General features: G+C 38.9%; 1 protein-coding gene across 17 annotated transcripts in view; it reads left to right on the top strand.

Annotated features, from left to right (window-relative positions):
* Window positions 1-17,948, top strand: part of ppfibp1b (PPFIA binding protein 1b) — a 178,955-nt gene that overhangs the window by 57,725 nt on the left and 103,282 nt on the right. For all 17 annotated transcript variants that reach the window (XM_087997088.1, XM_043709811.2, XM_043709810.2 and 14 more), the window contains 2 exons: window positions 1,978-2,070; window positions 6,499-6,704. In XM_087997088.1, coding sequence (XP_087853214.1) covers window positions 2,010-2,070; window positions 6,499-6,704 — 267 coding nt within the window. In that variant the 5' untranslated portion in view covers window positions 1,978-2,009. The remainder of the gene's footprint in view (window positions 1-1,977; window positions 2,071-6,498; window positions 6,705-17,948) is intronic.

Genomic DNA, 17,948 nt, shown 5'->3' with positions numbered 1-17,948 from the left:
CCTTGTTTAAATCATTGTGCATATAGCTGAGTTGCGTATTGCCATCTTTCTTTTCTTGTGGATAATATTTCTAGTTTGTAAGCTGTTTGCTAACCCCAACAAAATGAGGTATATTGTAAATAATTTGTGTATGCTTTTCAGTGTAGTTAGATTTTATATTTACAATATATTTGATATTTTATGAAAAATAAGTACTCTCCTGGTGCAATTGGTACAAGAATCAACAACGCTGAGAAAACCTAACCTTTGTTTCCAGCAGTTAAACCATAATGCTGTTTGATTTAAACTTTTTACTTTTGACTGTGTGCCAGGCTTGTGGAAGATAGCTGAAGATTAATTCAGTTGTTAGATGCTTTCCTGTGTAAGACCAAACTTCAGAGTTCAAACAAATGCCAGGAAATATTTGTAACGTCTCCTGAATAGTGGTTTCACAAATATTTGCTGTAATGGTTACTTCATAGTTAGAGGAAGCAAGTTAGCAGAGATGTAAACATTGGAAGTAACTGGTGCAGACTCCAGGAATTGATCCAAAAGGTGGAAAGGCAAAGGGTAATTTGCATAAGTCTGAGGGTACACTTCAGAATGCTGCTTAGAACCAGTTGAACCCCACCTTCTCCCATTTGCTTCCAGCAGTCCTCCTGAATCAAAAGTTCCAAATTGGTGTGAGCATAAAGATCCATTTGAATGGAAGATTCTCTCGTGTAGATTATGTGTGTATATTTGCCCGTATACATGGCTCCAGAATTGTTCACTGACATGGCCACAGTCCTTTTTCTTTCATCTCTTCCCATGTGATTGTTCATTCAGTTTTGGGTATCAATAGAAAAACATTTTTTCCATAAAAGTCTCCTACAATTGCAGTGTTTGTACAGTTGTGCCAATTTTGGTTTAAATTAAATCTGTTACCTTCGAATCAATAAGACCGTTTCACAAAATAAACACTCACAAGTGCTGAACACTGCTTAAACTAGACATCAGTGCGATGGAGATATAAAGATGAGTTTGTAAACCAAAACTGGCTTGCTAATTGTAATTTAATTATTCTAGTTTTGCTTCTCAGTGTAGTTAGATTTTATATTAACTATGTATTTGATGTCATTTTGTGAAAAATATGTGTACTCTCCTGATGCAATTGGTACGAGAATCAGAGAAAATCTAACCTTTTAACCTTTGTTCCCAGCAGTTAAAAAAATGAATGATACTTTGTTATGGCGAAGGATGCCACAGGCATGTAGACAAAAACAGTTATGGGACTGGAATAGTTGCTGATTACTAACTGGTGTTTGCAATTTACTTAAGCAGATAAAATAGTAGAAAGCTTGGAACCGTTACCTCTTAAAAATACATATAGCAATACCAATCATTACTAACTTGTATTGCTCGAGGTGAACAAAGTATTGGCAGAGTAGACTGGGCATACATTCTGCCTTTATGCACCACAAGGCATAGCAGCTGAATTGCTAAACTAAACCCCAAATCCTGAAATGCATGCACCTAGTCTGCCAACATGTGTAAACTTGCCTGCCCACTCTGACAATGCGTGCAGCTGTATGTATATATGCACAAATATGTAAATCTCTGTAGCTAAAATGAGAATTGCAGCATAAGAATATGGTGAATTTGGATTTGATGGATTGAAGAAAATACAAAATAGGAACAAGAATAGGCCATTCAGCTCTTCGAACCTGTTCTGCATCTTCCAGTTTTTTTTCTTTCTTAGTCATGCCTCTCTTGCTTATTCTGACGCTCATGCTAAATATCCATGGTATAACAGTTCTTTTGGGTTTTGGATAAATGGCATTCTCAAACTCTTACTGTATTGGTGGTAATTTCAGGTCAAACATAGTTGAGGGAGTTGTTTTAAATGAATGAAAAAATACACTGAGTTCCAGAATGTGATTGATTATTATTGATTTTTATTGCAATAGCATGTAATCTTGGACACTGGAGCTTCACACTTATTTCCTTTTGCCTCAGGTGTGACATTAACTGATTTACAAGATTAAAAAATGACTGATGCCAGTGAGATGTTGGCTGCTGCCTTGGAGCAAATGGATGGTATCATTGCAGGTAAGATATTGCTAAGAATTCAGTTCAGTTTACACATTTAAGGTGTTTACACATTAAAGCACTTTTGTTTTAACTTTATGTCCACTTACTTGTTCCTCTGCTTTGAATACAGTGATCATTGCGTTATCACCAGGTCTACTTCCATGAAATACATTTGAATTCTCTGTATCAAGCTGTATTTAGAGACACTGATGAATATTTTAAATGAAAATCATCTTGTGAATAACTTCAATAGAACAATACTTGTTCCTGGTTTAAGACTACTGATGAGATGCCTATGAGGTAATAGTGAAATAAATGGACAACACAAAGCTAATTAGTCAAATGAGGCAAACATTTTATCAGTTCCCTAATTGAGCAAAACTGTCTTCTATTTTTACTACACAACCTGTTCAGAGATGCTATTACACATCCTGGAGTAGGTAGGACTTGAACCTGGGCCTCCTAACTCAGAAATAGGGACATGACCGCTACGCCACAGGATGATCTTCTGTATGGTCTTGTGCATCAGAAGTAGATCACTTCAAAATTTATCCCCTAATATCAGGGCAAGACTGTTTTCTTGTTGAATACACTACAACTCTTCACCCAGCTTCAGGTTTCCGACTCTATAATGTCAGCTTTACACCACAACGGAGATTAAAGGAATAGGAATATCTGAGACTAAATGCTTGTGATGCAGCTTTCCCCCTCCCATTTTGCAGTGCTTTCTGCCCAATGCCTACCTCTTAACCAGAGAGTTCAGCACAGGTTAATTGACCATTTGTCTTAACTTCTTAGAGTCATAGCGATGTACAGCATGGAAACAGACCCTTTGGTCCAACTCATCCATGCCGACCAGATATCCTAACCTGATCTCATTCCATTAGTCAGCATTTGGCCCATGTTCCTCTAAACCGTTCCTATTCAATAGACCCATCCAGATGCCATTTAAATGCTGTAATTGTACTAGCCTCCACCACTTCCTCTGTCAGCATGAAATTTCTTGGCATCAACCTGGTGGAGAATCTCACCTGGACCCTCAACACCAACTCCATAGCCAAGAAAGCCCAGCAGTATCTCTACTTTCTGCGTAGATTAAGGAAAGCCCATCTCCCATCCCCCATCCTCACCACTTTATACAAAGGGTTCATTGAGAATACCCTGAGCAACTGCATCAATGCCTGGTTTGAGAATAGCACCATCTTGAATCTTAAGACTCTACAACAGATAGTGAGGACAGCTGAGAAGACATCAAGGTCTCTCTTCTCTCCATTACGGACATTTACACCACACGCTGCATCCGAAAGGCTGAACAGCATTATGGATGACCCCACGCATTCATCATTCAAATTCTTCTCCCTGCTGCCATCTGGCAGAAGATATCAGAGCATTCGGTCTGTCACGACCAGACTGTGCAATAGTTTCATCCCCCAAGCCATTGTACTCCTTAACACTATATGATTACACTACTCCATTTGCAATTTTCTGATAAATTTTTGAATTGCTGCTAAAACAATGTTTCATAAATGATCATTCATTGTTATATTGTAATTTGTCCACTGCTGTGCCTGTTGTCTTGTCAGGAATTACTGTGCTGTCTTGCATGTTTTGCACTTTTCTATGTACTTTATACTGCCCTGTGTATGACTGTACTCTCGTGTAGTCTGTGTGTTCATATGGCACCTTGGTCCTGGAGCAACACTATCTCATTTTTATTGTGCCAGCTGTAAATGGTAGAAGCAACAAATAAAGTTACTCTACTCCACACACGCACCACTCTCTGTATGAAAGCATTGCCCCTTAGCTCCCTTGTTATATTATTCCCCCTCACCCGAAACCTATACCCGGTAGTTCTGGACTCCCCCACCCCAGTGAAAAGACTTTGTTAATCACATGATTTTATATGGTCACTCCTCAGTCTCTGATGCTCCTGGGAAAACAGCCCCAGCCTATTCAACCTCGCCATATAGCTCAAACTCTCCGACTCTAGCAACATCCTTGTAAGCCTTTTCTGAACCCTTTCAAGTTTCACAACATCCTTCAGATCAGAATTGAATGCAATATTCCAAAAGTGGCCTAACCAATGTCCTGTACAACCACAACATGACCTCCCAACTCCTATACTCAATACTCTGACCAGTAAAGGAAAGCATGCCAAACGCCGCCTTCACTATCCTATCTACCTGTGACTCTACTTCCAAGGAGCTATGAAGCTGCATTCCAAGGCCTCTTTGTTCAGCAACATTTGTTAATTATGGGACCGCATTCTTTTGGAATTGGTTGCTGCAATTGCTTACGCAATTCAAACATGTGCTTTGAGACATGAGGATGTGAAAGTTGTTTTCCCTACCCACTTTTCCTTCTGTCATGTGGTTTGATTTTCTTCACTTTCAAATTTTTTCTGCACCACTGAAGTGACTTAACAGTACTGTGTTTGTTCAAAGTTTGTGAGAAGATTTGTAGCTCGGGTGCTTGTTGCTGTGGTTCTGTTCGCCGAGCTGGGAATTTGTGTTGCAAACGTTTCGTCCCCTGTCTAGGTGACATCCTCAGTGCTTGGGAGCCTCCTGTGAAGCGCTTCTGTGATCTTTCCTCCGGCATTTGTAGTGGTTTGAATCTGCCGCTTCTGGTTGTCAACCGGAAGATCACAGAAGCGCTTCACAGGAGGCTCCCAAGCACTGAGGATGTCACCTAGACGGGGGACGAAACGTCTGCAACACAAATTCCCAGCTCGGCGAACAGAACCACAACACTCTGCTTGTTGTTACGGTTTGGTGGTGAGTTGTAACTTCAGATTCTGATTCAGTAATGGAGCAAGTTTGCTTTTTGAGCCACAAATATGAATAGGAAATGTTTAGCGGGATATGGGCTAAATGCTGGCAAATGGGGTTAGATCACATTGAAATGTTTAGTTGGCACGGATAAGTTGGACCAAAGGATCGGTTTCTGTGCTGTATGACTGACTCTATTTAAGCTATTACCTGGCTCCTCATATCAGATTGGGGCAGTAATATAATTGAGGAAATAAATTGATGCCTGAAATGTTTTCAAAAAATTAACTTATCAAATAGTATATATCACTGCAAGTCTAATTGTGTTATAGAATCTTTTAATATTTTTCCTATTCAGTATTGTTTTAAAATTACTTAAATTTAAGGGCCAGGACTTTTTGCTTGAAGGATAATCTTAGTAAACAAACTTAATTTAAAAATCTTTCTCATAAAAAAAATTCTCAGAACAGAATGCCAGACTGTTGTCATCTGTAAAGACAACCAATAAGTTAATGCTGTGTCAATTCACTTTCAGTAAATGTCTAAACTTATCTAGAATTCTTTGATCCCCATGAAGTGACATTGTTATGGAGACATTGTTTCTCTACCCCGTAAATCTGAAGCGTTTTGAAACTACCTGTATTTCTGTAATATTCTTGAAGAAACACAAGGTGGAACTAAAAGTAGATCATTCTGCCTTTTGAGCCTGCTCCATCATTCAAAATTATCATGGCCGATCCTCTACCTTAGTCCTGTTCGTTTTCTTCCCATACCCGTTGATTCCTTTAATGTCTAAAAATAAATCAATCACTCTCTTGAATATATTGTGACTTCTGTGAAGGAAAATTTCACTGGTGTGCTACCCTTTGAGTGAAGAAATATATCCTCATCTCTATCCTAAATAGCCTACCCTGTATTCTGAGATTGTGACCTCGGTTTTAGACTTTCCAACCAGGGAAAACTTCCTTCATCTAGTCTGTCCAGCCTTGTTAGACTTTAATAAATTTGAAGCAAATCCCCCTTTCATCCTTCTAAACTCTGGGGAAGGCAGACTACCTGAAACAGACCTGGCATCTCCTATCAACCAAGTGAACCTCTGCGCTCCCTCTAGTGGAATGTCTATGGTAGGTTGAAAACACAATCATCACTACCTCAAATTGTTAATTCTTTCACATCGTGCACAAGCATCAGAAAAACATGGCATCTGTTAGGTTATTTTCTTGGCTGTTATACTTCTGTTAGGCTTTGATTAGTTACATCTGTCATTTTGCTGCAACACTTTGAATTTTCTGCCTAATAAGTTCAGGCTGCATTTCATAATGTAGAATCAAATAATGTGGCATAATTAAATACTGAGTAGTATGTCCAGAGGTTTGGTGTTATGAAGAACCTTCCAATTCATCTGTGTATGCTGTGGCAACTCAGTTGTAACAGCATCATTCAGGATAATAAGCATTTGGATTTTGTTTCTCGTTTTTTTTTTGCCTGTAAGAAAGCATATCAATGACCTGGTGTTTAGGGTCAACTTCATTTTTATAAACAAGTGCTGCTTCTGTCTTGAAAGTTAATACATATGTGCACACTACCTGCTAATTTTCAGCCCAGATGTTATGTTTGCATTGTCACCTCATTAGATGTGCATGACTATTTCAATTATTTCTGATTCATTTTTGACCAGGTTCAAAGTCTTTAGACTACTCAAATGGCTTGTTTGACTGTCAGTCACCAAACTCCCCATATATTGGTGGGCTGCGTGTATTACACCTAGTTGAAGATCTTCGTGGACTGCTAGAGCTAATGGAAAGTGAGGAAAAAGATGGATTGCGGTCTCAAATACCAGACTCAACTGCAGAACTTCTGAGTGAATGGTTACAGAGTCATCTGGTAAGCAGTTGATACGGAGCATCTACTTTCTCTGGCTCTATTTAATTCTTTCCAGTATTTTAATATGAATGCATCTTGCCCTGCTTTTGTTTTTAATTCATTCATGGGACCTGGGTATTGCTAGCAAAACCATTTTGCCCATCCCTGTTAGTTAATGTTCACAGTAATTTACCAATTGACAAATGAGGGGGAGAAAGTTCAGCAGCAAGTGATGTTCACTGCTAACAAGACACTGCTGTTAGGGGAAAAATGATGTTCAGCTTATCACACAAGTGATGTGTATGTATTTCAGTGTTAGTGTGACACCAGTTATGTTGTGCATATGCCCCAAAGACCAATGGATCGTATAAAATAGCATGTCCCTTTGATTATTCGCAGCAAGTTACTGACCATATTCAACTGCACTTACAGAACTCAAGATAATGTCTAACGTTAGATGTGATTCTGCAATTGGATGATATTTACTGGATTCCTGAAGAAGGGCTTATGCCCGAAACGTCGATTCTCCTCCTTGGATGCTGTCTGACCTGCTGCGCTTTTCCAGCAACACATTTTTCAGCTCTGATCTCCAGCATCTGCAGTCCTCACTTTCTCCTAGTTGATTTACTGGATAATCCTGAATTTGCATAACATTATGCAGGCAGCTAATTTAGAATTGTCAGTATGGCTCACATTGTGGTGTATTTGTGTGTGCTGGAAGTTATATCTATTAATACACAGGAAGGGTGAACATGTGCATTCACTGCACCTCGTTTAACTCAACAGCCATTCTTTGATTTATTGTTGGGACATCAGCTTGACTGGTTTAAGATTCAAACAAAGCCTGATATTCATTAACAGCTGCAAATCCCGATTCATTGTCTCTCCCAATCAGAATCTGCTTGTCAACCAGTTGGCACTTCTTTTGAAGTGAAATGTTGGCTTCTGCTTTTGAAGGTATTCTTAGCAAATGTCCCAATGAGTGCATGTTAATAAACGTTGATGCGATGAGTCTTTTTTAACTCAAAAAAAAAGCTGTCATGCATTATTGATTGGCAGAACTTTAGTTTTACCGACTATCTTTATCAGTGGATCTTCAATTAAACACACTAATTCGTTATCTCGCCCCTCTCTAAAATTTCAATAATCTTTTGATATTCTAAACTCTACACCCACAAAGTGAAGGGAAATAAAAGAAAATCCTCTGGAATCCTCAGTAAAGATCTTGCAGAAAGGGTGCCTAAACTTGGTATTTACTATTTTTGTTACTTTCTAGGCTTTTCATTCTCATCATTTTTAGGAGCAAACAATTCCTGCCAAGTAAGATAAATATCAACAATGGGAAGAAACTTTAAAAATAAACAGACTTCACCTCAGATGTCCTGTTTCAAGAGGATGTGAATTATGGGTGTGTACTTGAGAGTCAGTGCCAACAATAATGTTAGCATTGGGTTTGTTTTTGATGCTAATTTTGCCAATAGGAATCAGAAACTGACTGTGTTGTAGTCTGACATGATAACATAACTAGTCCTGAGGTTTTTCCAGAATTTGTGGCGCAGAACATCTTTCCAGCAGTTCAGCTTTATATATTCTAATCTTCTGCTAACTTAATTTGCTTCCCCTTTATTCCTTCATTCTGTGAAATAGTTTCTTTGATCAGTCTAACCAGAGGAAGTGCAAATGGAAAAAAAAACTTGCATTTACATAGCACTTTTCACATTCTTGTAGGACTGTATAAAATGACAATACTGAGACTGGCTGTATGGCCCATCAGTGTGATGTTTACTCTCCATTGTGCCCATCATTTCCTTCTCTCTTGCTGTCAACCATCTGGCTCCCCTTGAGTACTGACTGATTTTAGCGTCAGTCACAACTCTGGTCTCCTGTGATTTTTGCCTTTCAAAAAAAAGTTATCAATGTTTGTGTTTAATCTTAAATCTTATGCTTCCTCTATTTTACACAATTTAATCACTGTAAGGAATCTCCAAAGAACCTTACTTTTCATAGTAAGGTCAGTTTGCCTATAGCAAGGTTCTACTGCCCAGCAATAAGATCAATACACAGTTAGCACTAAGGTGGTGTTGCTTGAATGAGGGAGGTTTGTTATCACACACAACCTTTTAAGTTGATAACTTTCACTGAACAGATGGTTTAACATGATTCCTGTGTTTCACGATTCAGCATTCCTGATGAAGGCCTTTTGCCCGAAACATCGATTTTCCTGCTCCTCTGATGCTGCCTGACCTGTGCTTTTCCAGCATCACTCTAATCTAGACTCTGATTTCCAGCATCTGCAGTCCTCACTTTTGCCTAGATGGTTTAACATGTCTATAAGGAGAAAGTGAGGTCTGCGGACACTGGAGATCAGAGCTGAAAATGTATTGCTGGAAAAGCGCAGCAGGTCAGGCAGCATCCAGGGAACAGGAGAATCGACGTTTCGGGCATAAGCCCTTCTTCAGGATTCCTGAAGAAGGGCTTATGCCCGAAACGTCGATTCTCCTGTTCCCTGGATGCTGCCTGACCTGCGCTTTTCCAGCAACACATTTTCAGCTAACATGTCTATAAGACAACTTCAACAACACAGCAATAATCTTAGATTGTATGTTGACTTCTGAGTTGAAATTGAGATAAAAGTATCCTTACTAATGAGCCATGTGTGTAAAACTGTTCTGATTTTATATTGTTTCCAATGAATGAGGGAATCTGATTTAGTCTATCAGACAGTGCCATCCTGTGGTGATTCCATATTGTTAGTCAGTAGTGGCATTTCATTTTTGCATTTAATCATCTGTATACAGGAATTTGGACAAGCCAAATAAAAATAATGGTATTTGAATATAGAGGAGCCTTTTTCTTGTATTTACTTAGTCATTGCTGTATGAAGTATTATTAGACTGTGAAGCTAGAAAAATTATTACCGAAATTGGCATTTAAAAATAAAAACTGGGTGGAGAGGATATTTGATTTAGAATTATAACATTTAAAGTATTGTTTTCCAATTTTAAGCTCCCTAATCTTGGGCTGTGAAGAAGTATGAATATACCTGACTTAGTTATAGAGGCAATATTATGGGGAAGCCCAGGTTTGAATCCTACCATGGCAGCAGATCTGAATTAAATTCAACACATCTGGAATTAAGAATCCTGTTAAACCCGAGACCATTGTTGATTATCGTTAACCAAACTAATTCATTTAATGTCCTTTATTTAAGGCCTACATGTGACTTCAGTCCCACAGCAATAATGTTGACCTTAATAGTCTTCTAAAATGGTCTAACAAGCCACCCAGCTCTGGTCAATAACTAGAAAGTCTCAAAAAACGGAATGAAATTGCATGGTTCATCTGGCATCTACCAAGACATCACAATGACAAACTTGGCCCTGTCAATCCTGAAGTCTTCCTTACCAACATCTGGGGCTTAGCGCCAAACTTGGGAGATCTGTCTCACAGACTCGTCAAGCATTAGGACTGTTTTTTAGATGAAAACCCCAAGTTTTCTCTCTCGCTGCCTGTTTAAATATCCAATTTTCTCTGAACTGCTTTCAGGGTTTGAAAGCTGCCTTGTCTTAGTAGTAAGAGCTGGTAACAGACTCTGTATTGCCTGGCTAGAAACTTGGCACAACTTGAGCATAACACTGACTGGTATTCTACTGATTCAGCCATGCAAGTGATGGTTTACTTTGATGTTTGAAGAAGTATAAAACTACATGCAGTTAGTTATTAGGTCTTTTTTTGAGTTTTATAAAATTGCAACTTAAGAGTAGTGATATAAACTATTGAATTGTTAGATCTATTGCTATTTCACCCACTGTTATACAATAAGATAAAGCACAGGAACAGGCCATTCGGCCCACCAGGCCTGCTCAAATTCTGATCCTTTAGACTTGCTACTAATTGCCAATGAATGGTTTCTAGCCCACTGTTCGCTGTTTATGTGCCTATCAAGATATGCCTTTAAACATGCCTGCTTCCACTATCTCCACAGGCAGTGCAGTCCAGGCACCCACCACCCTCTGTTTGAAAAGCCTTCCCTGCACTTATTCCCTAAACTCCTCCCCCACCCACCCATACACCTTAAAACTGCCTTGTCGTTGACCTTTCCACCCTAATAAAAGCCTCTGACTATTCTTCCTATCTATGCTTCTTACAGTTTTGTTGACTTCTATCAGGTTGCCCCTCAGTCTCCATCTTTCCAGTGAAAACAATCTAAATTTATCCAACCTCTCATAAAACTACAGCCTTCCAGACCAAATAAAATCCTGGCAAACCCCCTCAGCACCCTCCAAAGCAACAATGTTTTCCAATAGTGTGGCAACCACACTGCACACAGTATTCCAAATGTGGCCTAACCAAAGTTTTGTACAACTGAAACTTGCCAACTTTGTCAGTTGCAAATGATGTTTTTCAGTTGACTGTATGGTGCCATCAGCAAGCTTCAATTTTACAATTTGATGAATGCCTTTCAATAGCTGACTGCCTAATTAACTTGTTTGCAATTAGTGGCTAAATTATTGAAAGGATAGCTGTTCCAAGTAAAAAGGAGTGTTTATCGCTATTACCCTAACAGGCATAGGTGAGATCTGCAAATTTGAAAAATTATCCCAGTAATATTCATAGCATTTCATAATCAAAGACATTAATTTGTCACTGCCCTGTGTTGACTGTGTTAGTGTCTCAGGCACACTGTAGCAGCAAGTTATTTTACCATCATCAGATCAAACATATTAAAACAGCTAATAGAATGTTATCTTACAGGTGTGTGTGTGTGATGACTGCTGGTGGTTCAACCTGAGGGTCACTATGCCTCAGGCAGGGGGCAATTATTGAGAAGGCAGGATCCTCAGTGATCTCAGCTGGTAAAGGAATTGAATCCAATTTGTTACTGTCACTCTGCAAAGCAAATTGGCTGCCCAGCTTCTCTGGGATTATGGCTACTCACCTTCTACTTTACATTTTTAATGCAAGAGGAACTGAATATAAAACCAGGGGGATTATCCTTGAGTTAATCAAGATAATGATGAGACCATATCTGGAGTACTGTATAAAGTTATAATTGAAACTTAGAAGGTTGAGGGATTTTGACAGGGTAGATATTGAATCAATGTTTCCTCTGATGGAAGAATCTAGAATTTTGGGTCACTGTTTTAAATAGGCAGTTCCTGGTTTTTAAACAGATGACTGTTTAAAAGGCAGGTCAGGTGACTGAGGAGTCGCAGGTGGAGTTTAATTGAGATGCTGCATTTTGGACAAGCAAATCTTAGCATGACTTATACACTTAATAGTTAGGTCTTAGGGATTGTTGCTGAACAAAAGTCTTGGTGTGCAGGTTCATAGTTCCTCAAAGTAGAGTTGCAGGTAGATAGCATAGTGAATAAAGCACTTGGTATGCTTTCCTTTATTGGTCAGAATATTGAGTATAGCAGTTCGGAGGTCATGTTGCAGCTGTACAGGACATTGGTTAGACCAATTTTGAAATATTGCGTGCAATTCTGGTCTTCCTATTGGAAGGATGTTGTGAAACTTGAAAAGTAACTTGAAGCTAGCTATTCAGTTAACTGTTATGCAGTCATCTCTCTAAATCTATAATAATGCAATGGCCAGCTGTTTCATATTATGTTAATATTAATGGGGATGGATAGGTTAAAGCAATGTAGCATATCCAATTCACCTCACTGGTGAATTCCCCTTAGAAAGTCACCCTGATCTGGTTATCTATTTTGTTGCACCATAGAGTATTTTGTAACAAATACTTGAATTTGGAGAGGACATGGTCTCCACAACTGTTTCATGGATTGTTGATGTCGAGCTAAATGAACTAACTAGCATCTAGTTCTGCTAAATAAACTAGTTTAAACTGAGAGAGGGGGGTGGGGGCGCATTGTGTGTATATCCCTTGACCCTGAGACTATAATTATCTAGATAAATGTATTAGCCAGTTGGTCATGGCAAAATCCCCAAGACAGTTACGATTTTGGTGGTTGGGAGAGAAAGATGAGCCTGGCACTGGGTGAGCTTCCTGCTGCTCATGTAATAGTGCCATGAGATCTTTTTTCCAACTAAAACTTATTCAATTTCGTCCAAATGAGAAGACTCTGTGCTGTATTCCTCAACCTGGATTATACCCAATCCATAAACTGGTAGCCATAATTGTTTGACTTCAAAGTGATGTGACCAATTGAATCAAGCTACTTTACGCAATTAATATTGTCGCATGCAAGATCAAAAATCCTGAATATTTGGGAGGTGGAACGGAATTTCAAATTGATAATTTCTTAATGCCACATCATTACTAGTTGCAATTGAACTTGGTGGGTCATCTGAAGTTTGAGTAAAAATAGTTAAATCGATTGGTTCTTTATTTTAAATGAACAATTCAGTTGCATTGTTTATAATCTATGAACTAGAACTAAACTCATTTTAATGTTTAACTGCTAAGCTGGTGATTGCTCAAGTAATGCCTAACTTTAAAATTTGCTTCTGTTTCAGTGACAGCGGGTGATAGGAAAGTTCACACTGCGCAACCCTGTGTAAAGAAGCGATTTATGAACCTCCCTATTAAATTGTTAGGGCAAGTAGACCAAATCAATATATCTAATTTTAGCTGGTCAACTACTGAGGTCAGGTGCAAAGTTGTTGACTGCTTATGAATTTTTGGGAACTAGGCTAATTACTTTTTTTTCCCCCCCCATTTGTGTTTGTTTATTTCATCAAGTTGTCGTCCTGTTTCCCCCTCAGTCAAAGCAAAACACTGAGACACAGTATAGTTTTACCTCCTTCATCATTACTCCTGGCCCTGGAGGGAGAGAGAGAGAGTTACATAGGGGCATGAATTCATGATCTTCTCTGGAACAGCAGTTTATCAATGAACTCACATAGTTGTTTTACAGGGAGGAGCATCCAGATAAGGAGATAGAGATATATATATATATATATATATATATATATATATAGATATATATATATAGATATAGATTGAGGGACCGTTATAATCAGTGAACATCAACAGTAAAGATTGGGCCATCTGCTGTTGCACAATGAATAACTGGCTTCACATAATGAATACTTTTCATCTTATTAAACTGACCTCACATACTGAATGCTTGCCATATTGTTAAATGGGTCTATATAATGACTACTTTTCCACCTTGTTAACACATTACCCTTGCCACCAGCACCCCATTGTTAACTGTAAGTTCTTATCTGATCTGAGTCATGCTCAGTTGAACCTCTTGTTTCACAAAACTCAGAACTTAACTCACTGCCTGCTTAACCCCGTCTCCACATTCTCATGCCCACCTTTTATCATTTCGTGATAACCACTGCGATGGCACTACCAGCTTTCATAAGACTCTGACAGCCAGTATTTAAGCAAGTTAATGACACACAGCATACAATGATTACAAAAAAATTACTAGTCTGTTACAGTAATTAGTGTGAAGAATCCTGCCATGTGGGAGAAAAATCCACCAGTAAAGTTCTCAAAACCACAGTCCTCCGTGACCACGCCATCCTGTCCAAGTCGAGCAGAAACGAGCCAGTTCTCCAAAATCTCCTTTAGTAAAGTCCAACCTGAGAACAAAATTCAATCTGTCCTTGCATCACTTCTCTGAGAAATCTGATTTCTTGGATAAGGGCAGTTAAATACTTAACAAAACTGATGAGACTTCCATCCTTCCAGAGATGCTTCAGATGGAGGATACCAGCACATTTGAGTGTGCATTGCAGCAGCTGCGACTGCAGGCTAGGTGAACACAGCATTCTTTGCTGCTTCTGCTCCCGCTCTGCTGTTGTGATGTTAGCTTGATCAGTGAGCCTTCATATTCCTTAAACAATCGAAAGACAAGGCAAAGCTCACATGATTTAATGTCCATTGGAAGGCCACTGACAAAAAGCGTACCGACCTCCTCTTCACTGTAATTAACTTCAGTTTTCATGCTCATGACTGGGGAGCTGATTGAATTGGTTGGATCAAGTTGTGGAGGGATGTTTGGTGGTCCAACAGTGTGCTTTACCTGTGAATGGAGAAACTCTAGAGAACATGTTAGCTGCTGAAAGTGTCTTTGCATTTCATCTCTCATTCCTTCTTTATGAAGATGGACATCAGTATGAAGACAGTCATACGTGTAACTGCACTAAATTGTGCTGGCTATTTCAACCTTCTATGAATTCTTGAAATCTGTACTCTGTTCACTATTTATGACATTATCGAGTTTTATACAATCCATAAACTTCTAAATTGTATTGCCTAAACAATTCAGTCATTTATAAACAACAGTGGTCCTAAAATCAAACCCTCTGGTGCCTCCATTGAGGTTATTCAAAAATTATTTTCTTTTAACAAATTGATACTTTGCTGATGTGAAAGCTGTCAGGAAAAGCATTTCAGAATCTGGAACAGCAAGAAAACAACATTGTTTCCTGTCGTTTAGGAATTGAAGAGGTAGTTTCAGTTCAGACTTAAATCTTATATATTTGTGGGAAACATGCTGAATATATTAAAATACGTTTTCTAAATGAAACTTCACAAAACAGCCAAAAATAGAGACAATTTTGGTAGAGATCAACATTCTTTGAATTTGCGATATGAAGGGGGCCAATGAAGTCTGAATAATAATTAATAGACTTTAAGCAGCAAGTTTTGAGAAGATTTGTAGCTCAGGTTGAGGTTGTGGATGTAGGTTTGCTTGCTGAGCTGGACGATTCGTTTCAGACGTTTCGTCACCATACTAGGAAACATCTTCAGTGAGCCTCCGGATGAAGCACTGCTGATGATTCCTGCTTTCTATTTATATGTTTGGGCTTCTTTGGGTTGGTGATGTCGTTTGGACAAACAGGCAGAAAACTAGCCACCAGGATACATGAACATCAACTAGCCACAAAACGACATGACCCTCTCTCACTAGTATCCTTACATACGGCTGAGGAAGGAACAACTTCGACTGGGACAACACATCTATCCTAGGACAAGCCAATCAGAGACCCGCACGAGAATTCCTAGAAGCATAGCATTCCAACTGGAACTCTATAAACAAACACATTGACTTGGACCTGATTTACCACTTCCTGAACAAGAAATAACATCACCACAGGAAACGACATCACCAACCCAAAGAAACCCAAACATATCAATAGAAAGCAGGAATCATCAGCAGTGCTTCGTCCAGTAGTTCACTGAAGATGTTACCTAGTAGGGTGACAAAACGTCTGAAAATGAACCTTGCAGCTCAGCGAGCAAACTTGCATCCAGAATTTAAGCAGCTCATCCTCAAGTTCTGATATTCTCTAAAATCTTAACAAAACATCAAACTCAAAATACACTCTTCTTTTTGTGAACACTCTGCATTAAAAGCAATGCCTCAAAGATATTGTAATACAATACTCTCATCTGGCTAAAGCATGACCACTGACTCAACTTTTTTTTTAAACAGGCATTGTAGAATTTCAAACAAATTGGGGGCTCAAGGCACTGTCAATTTGTTTTAAGGTTACAAGTTTGATAATTTTAAAAAGAACATCATGTTGTATAATTTCAATGTAAAAACAAAATCTGCCCCATTACATAGCGCACAAAACACATTGAGATCTTGATTCAAACAAGGCAAAACAGTTACTTAACAGCCTGAACCTCCATTAAACGCAGACAGCCCAAACCTCAACCAAATCCACTCCAAGGGATTCAAACCCCAGTAACACGCAGAGGACTCAAACCTCAATCACAGAAAGCATGAACCTCAGCACGGTGCAGAGGACCCGAACCTTGACCAAACTCACCCCAGGGGACTCTAACCTCAATCACACCCCACCACCCCAGGGAACTCTAATCCCAATACCGCGCAAAGGACTTAAACCTCAATCAGAACCTCCCACCCCCAGTGCAGTGCAGCGCAGCGCAGCGGACTCTAACTTCTGCCTCCCAGCCCGCTTGTGAAACTGTGTCTCTCGATTGAACTAATTACTGTTCGTAGAATCCGTAGAATTGAGAATGATTGAGTCTTTCTGGCACACAAGAATATCGAGAAGGACCAAGGTTTAAAATTTTACCATGTGGGCCTGTCCGTCTCGACACCGTTGTTCCGGGCGGCCACTGACACTGTCCGATCATAACTATCTGTTTGAATCCTGCTGACTGCACCAATATTGTCATCCCGTTTCCCCCTCAGTCAAAGCAAAATGCTCAGAGATACAGTATTGTTTTACCTCTTTCATCTTTATTCCGGGAGAGAGAATGATCACCAGTGTTCACAGGGACATGAATTCACGGTCTTCTCTGGAGCAGCAGTTTCTCAATGAACTTATATAGTCATTTTACAGGAGGAGCTGCCAGATAAGGCAAGATATATATTAATTGAGTGACCATTACAATCAGTGAGCATCAATAGTAAAGATTAAGCCATCTGCTGTTACACAATGAATAATTGGCTTCACATAATGAATACTTTTCCCCTTGTTAAACTGACCTCTCATACTGAATGCTTGCAATATTGTTAAATGGCTCTACATAATGACTGCTTTTCCACCTTGTTAACCCATTACCTTTGCCACTAGCACCCCATTGTTAACTGTAAGTTCATATCTGATCTTAGTCAAACTCAGCTGAACCTCTTAACTCTTTCCCTGCCTGCTTATACCCTATACACCTTCTCAAGGTGAATTTTCTAAAATTACAAATATTTTTATATAATTACACATCCATACATGTTTGAACATTCATATTAACACACTATTCAGATTTAAAAGCTTTAAGTGTATATCGTGATATTATTTATTTTGAGGACTATGGTTAAAAACTGGTTTCTACAATAAGCTAATTACTGTCCATATTAATGTTAATAGAAATAAACTTAAGTGAATGCCTGCTAATGTTTTTTTGAGCCATTTTCTAAGAGTTGCTGACAAATCCAGCTGTTGTTATCTATTATAAACTTAGCTTAAAGAAGATTAGTTTCCCTTTCGGAAGTGTCCAAACAATAGTTTGAGTGAACTAGAACAGATCCTTGGAGGAAGCAGCAAAGATAATTTCAGAATTTTTTTTGAAGAAAGTCTGGAATAGCTGATGGTTTGCTAGTGTGCCCCCCAGACTGATGGTGGCAGCTATGCTTAGAATGCATAAGGTAATTGTGTTGGACTGTTAATAAAGTTCATTGACTGATATCAGTGCTACATTGTTCAAGAGTTTTCTCCATTAATAAGTGTTGTAATAGTATAAAGGGGGAAATTGATATCTACGAGCACATCAAATGGCTGAGAAAGCTAAGATTGGCAAGA

Source organism: Chiloscyllium plagiosum, unplaced genomic scaffold (genome assembly GCF_037043375.1).
Source record: "Chiloscyllium plagiosum isolate Xiang-an unplaced genomic scaffold, Cpla_swu_hap1 HiC_scaffold_19, whole genome shotgun sequence".
Taxonomy (NCBI): Eukaryota; Metazoa; Chordata; class Chondrichthyes; order Orectolobiformes; family Hemiscylliidae; genus Chiloscyllium; species Chiloscyllium plagiosum.
Note: the sequence above shows the minus strand (reverse complement) of the source record. Positions and strands in the feature narration are given on the sequence as shown.